Source organism: Ceratosolen solmsi, unplaced genomic scaffold, assembly GCF_000503995.2.
Source record: "Ceratosolen solmsi marchali unplaced genomic scaffold, CerSol_1.0 scaffold27, whole genome shotgun sequence".
Taxonomy (NCBI): Eukaryota; Metazoa; Arthropoda; class Insecta; order Hymenoptera; family Agaonidae; genus Ceratosolen; species Ceratosolen solmsi.
Window position 1 is genome coordinate 3,720,590 of NW_011948426.1, and position 16,154 is coordinate 3,736,743.

A 16,154-nucleotide genomic window follows, 5' to 3' on the forward strand; every position below is an offset into this window, starting at 1 on the left:
TTTTTTCTTTTGTTTTGTTCTGTTTGTTTTGTTTCGTGAATTAAGGAGAACGATGATGATCATGATGACTTCTTTAGCCGTAAATCGCAAATAATTCACGTTTCAATATAAGTTAAGTACACCCGTGTATCTTCATATAGAAAGTCGTTTTTAAATAATCATTTGACATAAACGACGGGAATGGACTTTTTCGCATTAACAAATAATAATTCTCTCTACATATGCTATCTAACTAATCAAATACATATACATACATGTAGTCGAAAAACGAACGAACAAACAATTTACAATGTAAATTATGTAATTGCATAATAAGGATTTTTCGTAAGGCCGGCTGAAAAATAGGTGGTAAAAAACTTACCTAGAATAAGCTTTCCAGTTATTGGTCCCATTTTCTTACCACAGACAGAAATTAATAAAAAAAACAGGACAAAACAAAAGAAAAGAAAAGAAAAGAAAAGAAAAGAAAAGAAAAGGAAAGGAAAGAAAAAAATGTATTATCACGAATCAACAATCATAATGTTATGTAAAGTTGATTGACAAGACTCTACGCTATCCTATTACTCATCGTTATCGCCCTTTCTACGAGACGACAGCCGGAGATTGATTGTGAGATGAAATAGGAAAATTGATAGTCAAACTACTCAAATTCAATATAGAGAATTGTGTGCTTGGCAACGTGGCATCATTCGGTACCAATAACTGTTAAGCTTAGGTCTTCCTATGTCTTGGACGAGGTCAAACTCTCGTGAGCCCGACATCGTTTTAAATCACAATTCTTTCATTTGTTCTCTCTCTCTCTCTCTCTCTCTCTCTCTCTCTCTCTCATTATTTTCAGACGCATCACATCGTAAACACATCGCTATTGTAAAAATCGCACTTTATTAGGCTATTAAGAGGCGCGTCCAGCGCACTTAGCCTTACTCTTCGATCGGGCACCAGGCATTTCACTCTCCTTCAAATTCTTATCTTCGCATTTATTATAATCGCAAGGGGTCGCCATAACCGAGCATTAAAATCTCTAGGGTCCATCGTCACGCGTTCAAATGTGACGCGCGCGCGCGTGTAAATACAATAACAAGCAAATCCGAAAGGAAAACTTCCGGGAGCGAGCAACGACCGTTTGTATTACCGTAACTCGTAAAAACTCAAAATGCGCCATCGCTGTCCGACAAGGACAAGCTCCTATTACGCCATCCGCGTATATTAGCTAATATTGAGCTTCTCGCTTATACAATTAAAAATCTTAAAGATTCGAACGTACATAACAAATGTAATGGAATAATGAAATCCAAAATAACGCAACCTGAAGACATCAATGAGATTTTTTGATTTTAGGGCACTCGCTACTATCATTATCGTCATTATCGTCATTATCATCATCATTATCATCATCATTATCATCATCATTATCATCATTATCATAATTTATCACCACGCTAAACGGGTTCGTCATCTTTGCCCAATCCCATAACGAGCAGTATAATCGCTATCATCGACGGATGCGCAAGTATAAAAGTTTTGTCACTCGTTAGAAATTATTTTTTCTGTTTCTCTTATCTTTCTTTTTTTTTCTTCTTCTTTTTGTTTTTGTTTTGCTTGGCTTCCTCTTCCATTGCCTCTGTGTGTCCTATAAATTAACGCTACGACTCTTTGAATTATCTGGGAGTAGAAATGGCTAAAGACTGTATCGACCGACACTCCATGCCTCCCGATATTATAGCTCTCGCCATATTCCACAATGACTCGGGCTTTGGCTTTTTAACATATGGACTCATTATCATTTGGATGGATGTTTATGTAGTTTTCAGTTTAGTTAAGTGTTTTATTTTTTTGTTTTTTTGTTTTTTTGTTTTTCTTTTGTTCTGCTTTAACACGCCCTACTTCGCTGATTATAATTGCCTATATACGTCATCTATACATACATACATACATACATACATACATACATACATACATACATACATACATACATACATACATACATACATACATACATACATACATACATACATACATACATACATACATACATACATACATACATACATACATACATATATATATATATATATATATATTTTTTTTTTTTATTTGCTTTTCTTTTGATATATTTTTTTTTTTTTATATATATTCATGTAAGTCTCTTAATTTTGGGACGTGACAGTGGACTTTGCCAGCTAGTATATTTTTCATATGAACGACCTCGTATTTCGTAACTCTAAAACATTAGGGGTTACGACATTGATAATATTACGCTTTTCCCGCTAAAGTTAAAACGAGTTATGGAGCAAACACTTCCAAATTTTCCCAAAAAGATTTTACGAACAACTCTACACTTTGAATATCTTATTCTCGTTATGTCATACAAGAACGTGAATTTTTTACGAATAGACATTTATGGTAACAAGAGATTAGTAATAATCTTAATAATTGGTAATTGAATAGGAAAAAACATTTTACGTATCCCAGGAATTCTATTGAATTAATGGACGCGCTGTAATAATGTATCTCTTAGCATCGCCTCGTCGTCCATTTAATTAAACGTTCTGTCATTATTAATTGTAAATAAGACTTGTTCGCAATTTTTTCATGTACGTTAATCTATTTCAGTGCCATTTAAAAGCAGATTGAATATTTCGAAAAGTGTTTCGACACAAACGAACAATCACGCACTTAACTTATAATCGTAATGTTCTGTTACAAGGGCAGCGCAATACTCTTGGAATTACTTGATTTCATCTCCCTTTTATAAACGAATAATTTTCTTAACGCAACAATATTTATATATCGTTAAAATTAAAAAGAAAGATAAGAAAGAACAAAAAAAGAAAAAAAAAGAAAAAAAAGAAATGAGAGAAAATGGAAAAGAAATAATTATTTTACGTGGTTTTAATGTATGTATATATATATATATATATATATATGTATATATATATTCTATTGTATACTGTCGGTTATTACATCAACACTCGAGAAGACGCAAAGTCGTCTTGGAGAGTTTTTTGTGCCAGGAAATCACGGGAATAGATATGATGTGCTGATAATTAAATATTATTTATTTATTAATCATTGAATTTCTCAAGTCCATTTGTTTGGCATCCGAGATATCAAAAATACGAAGTAAATATCTCCTGAATTCCATTTAAATTTGTCTTTTTTTTTAATGCAAATTGCGCTCAATCGAATAAACTCGAATTACCTCCCTCCATCATCGTTAACACATTTCCTCGATAATCAAAACACCAATGATCGACCGCCTACTTTTTCTCTCAGATGCCATCTCTCTTTCTAACTTTTTGTTTATGCTCATTACAATATCACTTGTCGCTTTCCCGCCTATTCCAATTTCATTCTACCGTATGATTATTTATTTATTTATTTATTTGTTTCTTTTGTTGCTAATACATCTTGCATATAAAAGCGCCGGGAAATTAGGTGAAGTAACACAGCTTTCGTTAAAAACTCGAACATTGCTACGAATACATGCAAATAAAAAGTTCAAGGGCGGCATATTTATCGACTCATCGTAAAATACGTGACGGTTTTATGCTTCAGTTCGTCGGTATGTACGCAAAGTACGACAGACTCTTCGAAAAATTTATCTCGAGGACGGGAGTTTTTGGATAATGCTATAGCCTTTTAATCATTATTACCTAAAATCGTGGATCGCACTGGGGCGCAATGACAATACGACCTCGATCGAAGAATAATTAATTAATCGTCGGAGTTAGGCCTGTACGCGCGAGACTTGACACGTAATCATTATTGCTGAAGAGCTTTAAAACTCAAGTCTATAGGCGCTGCAGCTGGTTTCATGATCCTGTAGGTTAATCGTGCACCTCGATGCCGAGGGTGAAAGGTCGATGTGGTGAGTAGCGAGAGCCTCTTCGTTATCGGCTACCCAATAGCCGAGAGTATCCGTGTCGTAGGTCGGGATCATCGTCACTTCTGTAGAAGATCAAAAACAAACAAAAAAAAAAAAAAAAAAAAAAAAAAAAAAAAAAAAAAAAAAAAAAAAGAAAAAAAACAAAAAAAAACGTTAGTTTGATCGACGCACTTTATGATAAATATAACGACAAAAGGCTTAAGAAAAAAAAAAAGCGCATAAAGCTCACCTAAATCTTTGTCTTCCCAAGACTTTTTGGCTTCCAATAGGGCGTCGTAAACCTCGCGACTCGGCTCTGTGCCGCTAAAAACATAATATCGTGCTCGGACTTTTTTGAAAAATTCTAAGGCCGTGTAGAAGGAATTGCCATGATGCGAGACATAAGTCAAATCAACGTAAACTGGTTGCACCTTATTCTTCGTCTCCTTAATTCTTTTTTCAATTTTATTAGGACTCTCGGAACGCTTTCTATTCTTAATATTTTCCGATATCACTTTTTTCGCTTGTTTTCTATCTTTAATCGGAGTCGCGGGCGAACCTTTGTTTGAAATTTCATTAGCGAGCGGCGTGGGTGAAGGTAATTTCATTGGCTCGCCCCAATTATTGATGACGTCGAAATTCAAGCTGTCGGGACTTAAATCAGCGGAACTGCAGGGTTGTATGGGACTTCGCAAATTAAATTTGCGCGGTGGTTTCGGAGACGGAAGACACAATGGACTATCCCAGCCCATTAAAGGATTATCCTTATTGTCCGATTTGGAATCGACATTTTTAGCAGCTGTTGAGTGCTCGTGGCGAACCGTGCTGCTTGCCACTGGATCGGTGCGCTCTTCGTCACATTTCTCACTTTCTTTTTCACGTCTCATTTCATTCAAAGACTTTTCAAAATCGACATCAGCTTCATCCCTATACTTCTGCGAATCTCTCGGAGAATCGGCTATAATTTCCGTGCTTTCGATTAGTAAGCGAGATGAGCGAGTAGTCTCGGGCGTGTCTTGGGCGTAATAACTATCGGTCATTGCTGATGTTGCAAAATCATCGGAAATCTTAACTAAATCCTCCTTGTGAAATAATTGCCGTTGACTTTCATGAGATGTTGTTAAAATTGGTGAACTTGATTCATCCTCTTGGCTTTCTCTTTTCTCCGAACTTATGCTGAATTTTCGTTCGCTATCGATTGACATTGTATCGCCAATAAGATTTTCCGGCAATCTCTCGTCAACTTTAACATCGGTTTTTTCATTAAGAACAATCGTTTCGCCTTTGTCGTTTGTAGCCTCGGTTACCTCTTGTGTAGTGGTAATGATTTCACCATCGTCACTCATGGTTCGAGTAGTCGTAACTATAGTGCGAATAACGTCACCCGATCTAAAACCTTCGGGCGTGGCTGTTCTTGATCGACCGTCCGATTTCTTTTCAGGCGTCGAACGTTCAGAAAAATGCGACTGTATTATATTACTATCTCGTATTAATGGTGAAATGGCTGTGTCGATGTGTGATTTTCCGGGAGACGCGTGCTCTCCAATGTCTTTTGGTAATGAAATATCCGCTAACGATTTGCCGGATAAACTTTTGTCTTCGTTGATTAGATCTCTGATTAGGGGACACACGGATTGCTCGAGTTGTTCGGCAATTGTATGGTCCATCAAGTCCTTACTCGTAAATGACCTTCTTTCCTCTTTCATAACATTAACGTCAGCGTCATCGAATCCTATGATAGTTTTCATATCTTGATTGGAAGGATTCGAGAACGAACTGCGAGGACGCTCGCTCGCTTGACATTCCAAAGGAATTAGCGTTTCTTCGATATCCTCGGTACCGCTAGTCGGCATCGATCTTACATTCGACACATCCTCTTTAATGTCCGTAGTAATTCTTTTATCCGTAGATAGATTATCCGTGCTCAATGTATTAATTCGAGATATAGAATCTAATTCTGTCTTAGTGATGATTGTCTTAGTGGTTTTCGTCGTTATAATTTCAATATTTTGTTTATTAAAGTCATCGTCATATGTAAATTCTTCCTTCGTTTTAGGGCCTCCAATCTCCTTAAAAATTTCATGCTTCACTTCCTCGTACACAGTCTTCGACTCTTCCTTCTCTATCTCGCGTTTTTCTATCTTCTCCTTACCCTCGGTTACTTCTTCTCTTTCTAACAATTCGACTACTGGCGACGATTTAACCTTAACCATTCTTTCGCGACAAATTAATTCTTCGGGCACGACATCTGTACTCTCTTCGGGACATGCGCCAGTCATCCTTGTGCTTTCTAAATTAACATTATCCTTCTCTTTATCACTTTGGCCACGAGCATCTCCATCACTCTTTGGCAAATTTCGACTTTCTTCATCCTCCTCCTCTTTTGCTTCATTGGCCGAAGATATGGATAGCCTTTGTTTGCCATGGGTAACCTTATCATCGGTCAACTCTTGGGATTTCTCAGGCACACTCTTGTTGATTGTCGTTGCCGTGGTACTTGCGATTTCCGAGGCAGAATCCGGGGTACCATCTCTCGCTAGACTGTCGGGAGTCGATTTACCAGAAAGCGTCGTAATGTGGGTTGTTCGAATTTCCGTCATTCCACACATAAATGCTTTATGAAAGGGACTTTCAAAGTCCGAGAATGCGACGTTATTGCCATCCTTGTCCTCGTAATGCTGTCGATCTGGAGTAGAATAGCCCGATGATTTCTGTTCGCTCACTTCAGATATTGTTTTTCTCTCCGAGTCGGACTTAAATTGTGTATCGTCGTAGTCTTCCTCATAGAATATCGATTGATCCGCAATTGAATCTATGGCTAACTGTTTTTTAATAAGAATTTCCTCAATAATTTCTAGTATTATGTATTTTGGTAAGGACGTCTTCATAAGAATTTCATCTAATATAGGCTCGGTTATTTTTATAGCTCGTGTTATGTAATCATCCATAAGTAGATTTTCCACCTCCGCACGCTTATTCTCAGAAATAGTAATCTCTTCGTCGATATGAGGCTCGGGCCTGTCCGATGCAAACGTAATCAATGACTCTGGTTCTGAGCTCGGGCTAACATTTTTCGTTATCTTAATGGTATCTTTAAGGCTCCTATCTGCATCGGACATTTTTCTTGATTGGCACTCTTCGTTCGGCATCGTCGTACACCTTACTACGCTACAACTATCCGAAGCTTCTTTATCTTGATCGACAATAATCGAATGTCTTTTGAAAATATTCTTTTGTAGATCGTCGAGGGAATCTTGAGATAATTCTAATTCATCTTTCTCATCGAGTGCGACATTAACATTGTCACTAGACTCTTTTCTATATACCAAGTTATCCAACTTTTCAAGCAACTTATCATCGTGTAAACTAACGGCTCTTGATCGCGTTAACGGTGTTTTATCATCGGCCTCAAACAGGCTTTGCGATCTTGATCGATCTTTGCTCTTAGCTTCTGCATTACTTTCGATGCTTACTGTTGATTCTTTGCGCTCGCCACTCGATTCCTGTATAATAGTATCGGCACGGGCATTGCCATTAGTCGGACTCGTCGATGGTGATTTATGAAAATCATGTTTATCTTGATGGCTTTCTGCCAGCTTCGCTTCGTCCATTCCTTCTTCATTCTTATCTTCGGTGAGAATTTTATTATCCGATACACTCGATGATCTTGATTTAACCGGTGACATTTCGTTCGATTTACCATGTTCACGTTCCTGCTGCAACTCATCGTCAATTAAGTCAAAATCCAGCTTATCGTTCAGTAAACTCGGTGACTTTGACATACCTGACACCTCTATATCATTTGACTTAACACTTGCGATACTTGCCGATTTTGATCTGATTGTGAAAGGCTCGTAATTCTTATCACTAGCAATACTGAACTTTCGATTATCTTCATTAATATCAGTGGAATGTGTGGGTAAGACAATATTCGACGCGGAACCAGATGCTCTTAATGAATCATCAATGTTTTCATCTACTTTTATCGACGAGGCTCGCCTACTGCGCTGTTCTAAAAATGATTCCGACTCCATCTCAATCTTTCTGCATTTAGCTTTCTCATCGGTAGCATCAGAAAACTTTTCCTCGTCAGAATCATCCTTAAATAAAGACGACGATGATTGTTTACGTTCGCTCGCTTTTACCTCTTTTTCTCCAATCTTTTCTACGGATGCTTCAGTAATACACATTAGATCATCTTCGTGCCTATCCAAATCCAATAATATATTTTCTTTATCGTCTCCGTCTGAAAAATCAATTGTCTTGCCCGCTTCATCAAATAATCTATCTCCTGTTTTATATTCTTCCTCGGATAAGTTTGACATTTTAACTAAATTATCAGCTTGATTTGGCTTAATATCTTCATATTTTGTACTTGCTGACGATAAACAGGATTGATCGGTTAAGGAGACTTTTTTTCCTATTTCTTTCTCGAGACTGGGTGATTTTGATTTATTATCTGCACTTGCTACAATATTTGTCTCAGCTTGTTCGTGGTCATGAAATTGAAACGATCGATCCTCGGTATCTCGAACCTTGTTTAGATTAAAATTTTCCCTTTCGTTAGCAATAGTGACCGATGATACGTCCGATACTACGGCCTTTGGTAATGATTCTTTTTCAACACTCGGTGACTTAGATCGATGACTAGACTTCCGACTTGTCGCTTCGGTATAATCAATGCTTTCTATAAGCGGCACATCTTCTTGCTCTTTATCTTTAATACCTTTGTCACTTACACTTTTCGCATTAATTTCATCTGTCGTCTTATCTTTTGGCTGTAATGCAGTGCTAATAGAAATTTCTTCACTGGAAATCCCTTTTGTCATGGCAATAATATCTTTCTCAACGCTTGGCGACCTTGACTTATCCTTCAGAGGACAAATAACTTCATTAGCAGTCTTGCCATGAATATTATGAGATTCGGCATCCTTATATATTACATCTTTTTTGGCATCAGGAGTTTGAGAACTAACGTGGCTGTTGTCACTCACAGTTTCATTTACTATTTCTTTCGTATCTTTGATAACTGTTGATTTTTCAGATAAAACCTCCGTCTCGTTTTCATTTCCTGTATCAGTCTTAATTCCGATCACGTTATCCGTCACTTCTAATTCATCGTCAGACGAAAATTCTTCGGGGGCTGTTGCCTTTATTAGCGAATCATTTTTGACACTTGGAGATGTTGGCTTATCTTCGATCTGGCAAATGTCTTGAGAATCACTTGATTTTTCCAATGATGTTGATTTGCACATTACATCTTCATCCTTGCTAATGGACTTTGATCTTACGTCGGGTTTACTAACCAAAATTTCTCCAGCTAAATGAACTTCATCCCTTTCGCTACTCGGTGACTTTGATCTATCCTCGCATTTAGCAACATCTACCTTTTCCATCGACTGCGTTTCAAATGATGTTGATTTGCAAATTACATCTTCATCCTTGCTAATGGACTTTGATCTTACGTCGGGTTTACTAACCAAAATTTCTCCAGCTAAATGAACTTCATCCCTTTCGCTACTCGGTGACTTTGATCTATCCTCGCATTTAGCAACATCTACCTTTTCCATCGACTGCGTTTCAAATGATGTTGATTTGCAAATTACATCTTCATCCTTGCTAATGGACTTTGATCTTACGTCGGGTTTACTAACCAAAATTTCTCCAGCTAAATGAACTTCATCCCTTTCGCTACTCGGTGACTTTGATCTATCCTCGCATTTAGCAACATCTACCTTTTCCATCGACTGCGTTTCAAATGATGTTGATTTGCAAATTACATCTTCATCCTTGCTAATGGACTTTGATCTTACGTCGGGTTTACTAACCAAAATTTCTCCAGCTAAATGAACTTCATCCCTTTCGCTACTCGGTGACTTTGATCTATCCTCGCATTTAGCAACATCTACCTTTTCCATCGACTGCTTAATATTCTCAGAAATATCGTCTTTATTATCTGCGCTCGATAAACGGGATTTATCTATTGAATCACTTCTAAGCGATTTACTTAATATAATCTCAGACTCCTTTGTATCCATCGAATCTTCCCTAGGCTTGGCAGCTTGTAAATGATCTATCGTATCATCTTTAATTGTATCACTCATCATATCTTTCTCATATTCCGGTAATTTATCATGTGAAGCATACTTTACATCTAATTTGCTCGTGCTATCTGGAAGTGTAGATAAGTCTTTTGGTTTCTCTTCGGTAGCTTCAAATTCTTTGATTATTTCAGCTGTTGGAAACAACGTGTCATTGGGAATCTTTTTCTCATCTATTTGACTACTTAGACTAATAATTGTATCATTATCACTCGAGGTAATGGATTTTACCACTAATTGCTCTTTGGAATCCTTATCTTCTTCAGCAGCTGATAAGTTAAATTGGTCCGATTTATTAGCATCAATTATATGTCTATCATCGATTAATTTATTCGAATCAATTACTGAATCCGTGACGGCTTTCATTTCTTTCTCGACAAGATTCTTTTGTAATTTGCATTGATCTTGAATATTCTCTTCACAAGTTAATAACTCATTAGTGAAAGTTTCATCTTGATCTTTCTGTTGATCGAATGTATCGAATGCTCTCATTTCTAACAAATCTGTCTCCGATACGATACTTGCAACTTCCGTTGGAATAATTTCTTTTAAATCTACATCTTCTTCCAAACGTTCCTCACAACTCTTTTCTCTTTCAACAAAATCTTTAGAAGCCATACTGTAATTACTATCCGATAATTTTTCTTTTTCATCTATATCTTTTTCTAAGCTCGGCGACTTTGATCTATCTCTACTTGCAATTACAGTATCATCGATAGTTCGTATATTTTCAGTGGATATCATCGATACCTTACGTAACTTTTCCTCCATCTGTTTATCTATTGTAATTGTTGATAATTCATGTTTTTCTGATTGATCGCCGATTGCTTGGCCTTTAGCATCGTGCTCGTCTGATTGATAGTCAGGAGACGTTTGTTTAAACACATCGGACATATCGACAATTTTTTCCTTCACAACACTAATTGATCCTGGCCGATCTTTTATATCATCACCCACATGTTCTTCGTGAATTTCATCTTGCACTTTTTCAGAAATAATGGCTTTATCAAGCGATTGTTTTCGTTCTATTTCAGTTTCATTATTTGTTAACAATTTCGTTGGATGATCGATAATGTGTGTAGTTGACGATTGTGAGCTCATATTTTCCGTTAATGAAATATCACCAGCACGATCGGGCAATATTTCCGTTGCAGTTGTGGATACTATGGAAGATTTTCTAATTACACTTGGTGCAATCGATTCGGTTTTGTCCTTCGACACCTCCGATTTAATTCCTAGGCTTTCCTCTACTTTACAATCCGTTAAAATATCGACTTCTTCCGGAACCAATTTTTCAGACGTAATACTGGTTTTCTTAGTCGCGCTATCATCCGAGGCTAATGAATCTTTTCGTGAAATTGCTTTAATCTCTTCCAATGGCTCGTCAGGTGATGACGTTTTTTTATATGCAATAGTTCCACTAGGACATATTTCTATTTCATGCCCGCCATCTTCGCTACTTGCAGTAACAACCATTCTTTTAACCATTTGTTCTTGCGTCTCATGTTGCGCTTCATCTACTTTCACATTCACATTTGAGCTGTCCAATCTTTCATCGTCATTCCGCGCAATTTTGTCTTGTTCCTCTTGTAATTTTGCAATTTTTTCCGTAATTTTATCTTTATCTGAATCTTCGGATCTCGAAACTGAAGAAATAATGCCATAATTAAACGATGATTCTACGTTTGATTTTTTCTCTTTAGCTTCATCAAGATATTTTTCGTTTGTATCCACATCGGGTAAATCCGAAACTTCGAGACCCTTATGGGCTGATTTACACGCTTCATCAGTTATTATTATATCATCGTCTTTACTAGATTTTTCCGCCGTCTCTTTGACGAATTTTTCATCAGCTTCAATTGCATCGTTAAAATCATCGGGCATTTTCTTCACCTCTTTATCGATTTCCCCTAATTCTTCGACAGACGGCATTGATGATATACCCTGCACTTTATATTCCTGCTCTACAGCTTCGAAGTCACGTAAAACTTTTGTTTCTAGTTGTAATTGGCTACGCTCTTGCTGTAAAAATGCATCTACAGCATCCGTAGACGATATTCTAACAAAACTATCAACCATCTTATCTTCATCTAATTCCTCAACATTTAAGGAAGCAGACTCTGTCTTATCTGTATCTTGAATAGGTATATGCGAATGGTCTCTGCTTACAGTAGTAGTAGTAGTGGTAGTAGTAGTAGTAGTAGTTGGAACATTCAAAAGTAAATCTTCTTTTTCAATCTGTGATTGCGATGCTTCATCTAAATCATCCTTACGTATTACAAAATATGGCTCTGCAGAAATATCAAAAACAGATTCTCTAGAAAGTTTCATTTTTATTATAATATCCTCGACTATTTGTATCACAATAGCATTTGAAACAAAATACTTTTTAGAAATATCATCGATCGCGTCTAACGATAATTTTCTATTTTTATTGAACAATTCATTTTTAATGTAATTTTCAATTTCTAATTCTTTCTCTTCTGATATATTATCACATGCTTGTAAAATCTCAAGATTATCCGTAACGTCTTCAACAGGAATCTCATATTTAGTAATAATTTCTTGAATAATATTAATTACTTTTTCTTTAGGCACGCATTTTACGTTTGCAATGTAATCCAAAACTTGCATCGTAATTTTTTGTTTCCTTACCATAATAAATTCTTCGATAATATTCTCTAAATTCATCTCCATATTAAATATATCCATATTTTTCGCTGAAAGCTCGGATAAACCTAGCTCCGTAGCAAATTTAGGCGAACTTGGTGTGGAACCTGGTGTGACAATTACAAGCTCAGCTTTATCAGGTGAAATATTCTGTTGAAAATTGATTTCCGGCGCAACTATTATTTGCTCCTCATCGAAATTTTCATCTCGAACTTCTTTATGTGCAACCTCTTTTATACATAATTTCTCTAGACCCAAGTCCATAACGTCTACTCTAGTATCACACTCAACAGAAACAGCCGGCTTTTTGATAATATCATCCGCCATAATGGCCTCACAGAGTTTCTTAATATCCTCTTCATCTGAATCGGCATCATTAGTTGGAGATGCTGTTAGATTTTTTTTATTAACAATTTCGATATAAGGCTCTTCGACGATTTCATCTTTTTCAATTTTTTCAGAATGTAATGGTAATGTTGTACTCGCTTCGTTTGCCAATGATTGCTTCAACTTTTCTCGAGAAGCAGCGCTTTCAATAATCTCTAATTCCTTAGGCAATGTAACGCCTTCGGCTACCTCGAAACTTGTACTATCGCGTTTAATCGAAGGTTTTCGTTCGTTTGCAAAAAGCGCCTTTTCCGACAGAAAATCATCCTCTTCTTTAAGTACTTTCGCTACTTCGCTCACTATTTCTTCAACATTTTTACGTTTACTTTCCTTCTCGATTTCAATACCAGCCGTACCCACCAGGACTTCGGCAACATCTCGCACAGCCTCTTTAAAATCTCGGACTGGGATTTGAGAGTCGTCTTCTTCATCCTCAAGGTCTTCGCTCGGAATTGTAAATTTAACTTTCTCTGGCTCTTTAGAATCTATTAAGTCATTCTTATCTGACTCGATATTCTCGAGTTTCGCCGCAACCCCTGTTAATGTATCTGCTATTGTATCTTTTGTCGCTGCGGTCGATTTATTCACATCATCCGCCTTTTCTTCCAGCGAATCTAATGAATCTTGCAAGCTATCTTTTACATTTTTAAATCTCCTAGACGCTTCATCAGCAAATGCTTCGACTTCTTCATTATCTTCTATAATCTGCTCTTTCACTTGCTCCATAATATTATCATCATTAACTATATTATCTATTTTTAATTGTTGGCCCACCGTAGAGTTTGACTCCACTATATTCTCCTTCACATTTGATATTTCTTCTTGCAAAAAAGTCGCGGTCTCCTTAATTATCGCATCTTTAATATTGCACACATCTGGTTGTATGTATTCGAAGCTTTCAACTTTCTCTTCAATTTTTCCGACCTTTGGGAAAACTTTTTCCACATCAATATCTTCAAATACTGGCTTTTCAATATTTTTAATGTCTTTCGGTGAGCTTGACTTTGATGACTTATCTTCGGATTCTTTATCCGAGTCTCGCCTAGATTTTTTCGTTAATTTATCAATACCTTTTTCCAGCTTATCGGCTACTTTCCCAAAGAAACTAAACACCCCCTTGTCCTTGTGTTCTTTAACAACGGGAGGAGAAATTGGCGGATCCTTCGCACGTTGTATTAATTCCTTTTGTATTGGTATTTTTCTTTCCTTTTGCAAGTCGTCCACTTTGTAAAGCTTAGGATCGACTTCTTCATGAACAGGCAAATCGGCAACTTCGTCTGGCGTTTTAACAATATCTCTCACCATTCCACGATTAACCGACGATTGCACGTCCAAAACTTTAACTTCCGGCCTCGAGGCAATCACCACTCTTTCAGGAATTATTTCTTCTTGCTTATCTAGATTGTTCTTTTCTTTCACTACTTGTATAACGTGTTTATCATCCGCGTCTTCCTTAATATCATCAAGCGGAATTCGTTCGTCTTCTGGTAATGTTGGCGCAGTCGTTGTTGCTCCTGATTCCAAGGTTGAAACACGCTCTTGCGATTCCTCCAATTTTTCTGGAATTAGCCCCCTTTGCTCCGCATCGGCTTTATTCGGAGATTCTAATTTATTAGGACTCAAGCTTATAGGATCCTTCTCATTATCGTCGTCATCTTTTTTCCCTGAAATGTCCTTGCTCTCGATCTTTTGTATTACCTCGGTAGCCGAAACAATTATTTGTTGCATTTCTTCTTTCAAGTGCTCCCTATCCTCGGCAGGCAATTCTATTGATTTTCTAATTTCCTGTCTTTTTATTGGCTCGTCGATATTCTTCTCTGCCACATCCTGACTCTTCTCTTCATTAAGTTCCTTAACTTCTCCCCGATCTAATACTCTTTCCTCCGAAATTTCGTCAATTTTCACTCGATTTTTTTCAGATTCCAATTCGTCGAGATGATGTTTATGCTCTGCTTCGCCACTTTGCACCGAATCTTCTGTAAAAATTTCTTCCTTTTCAACAATTAAATATTCATCCTCTTCCGTTAACTCGTGACTTTCCTTTCTTAAAATTTTTTTTGTCATCTCATCCATTTCTGCGGTAACATCATCCTCGGTCATATCTTCTTCTTTCTTATCAATCGCTTCTGCCGTTATATCATCATCGCCATCGAAAGGCTCCTCTTTTCGAGCTTCTTCGATTCTTTCGGCTTTCTGCAACACAGCTTCAATTTCCTCGACCACCTCTCGCTCTTCCTTTAAATCATCCAATACTTTACTCTCTATAGAATCCAGTGAAATGTCCTCTGATCTTTCCGTTAAGTTCTTATCTATTAATTTGATAGCAGATTCAGGATCGATTCCAGAAGGTGTCGAGACGGCGGACGAGTCTGTTGTTTCTCCCTTTATTCTTCGAATTACGGCATCCTTCTCAGATTTTATGGAAGCTGTCGGTGTACTTCTTGTAGATTTTGCGGGACTTATAGGTAGTCGTGCTTTATTAGGACTCATCGGTTTCGCCCGACGACTAATAGATTTTCGCTCTGCTGGCTTTGTTTTCGTAATTGCTTTTGCTCCAGCTGTTGGCCCACCAGAGCCTGCTATTGATGAAAGTTCGATATTTTTTCGTTCGACTACTAAACGATTGTTTGCATCCTTTGTGCTTTTAGCAGGAGCTACGGATGGAGTTTTCGGTACAATTTTATTTGTCGATTTCGTGACAGCTTTTGAAATTTCTGTTTTTGTCGCTGCTCCATTCATGGATTTTTTTGGTGTGGTGGGGGATGATTTCATAATATCCTTCTTCTCTACGGAGGGCTTCAGCTTCTTTTCAATAGATTTTAATGAAGTTTTTATTACGCTTTCGGGTTTACTTGCTTTAACAATTGGCTTGGTCATTTCTTTACTTTCTTTTTTCTTAATATCAGTTTTTTGCACTTTATTTTCCTTTGTAATAGCAGTCTTTTCGGTTTCGACCTTCGCATCAGTCTTCTTCGTTTCTGATTCAAATCGTTCGGATTTTTCCACTTTTTTTATTTCTCGCTTCGTCTCCTTTAATTCCTTTTCCATACTCTTAATTTCCTTCGTTTCGGATTCAATCTTTTTGTTTTCCACAACTTTTTTTACTTTAGTCTCTATTTTTGGCTGAG

The 16,154-nt window shown here is 37.0% G+C and overlaps 1 protein-coding gene across 1 annotated transcript in view; it reads right to left on the minus strand.

The window, feature by feature from the left end:
* Window positions 1–3,720: 3,720 nt before the first annotated feature.
* Window positions 3,721–16,154, minus strand: part of LOC105363335 (microtubule-associated protein futsch) — a 42,573-nt gene continuing 30,139 nt past the window's right edge. Inside the window, exons 8-10 of the mRNA XM_011501003.1 lie at window positions 12,468–16,149; window positions 4,119–12,380; window positions 3,721–3,951 (exon numbers count right to left, since the gene is read on the minus strand). Coding sequence (XP_011499305.1) covers window positions 3,782–3,951; window positions 4,119–12,380; window positions 12,468–16,149 — 12,114 coding nt within the window. The 3' untranslated portion in view covers window positions 3,721–3,781. The remainder of the gene's footprint in view (window positions 3,952–4,118; window positions 12,381–12,467; window positions 16,150–16,154) is intronic.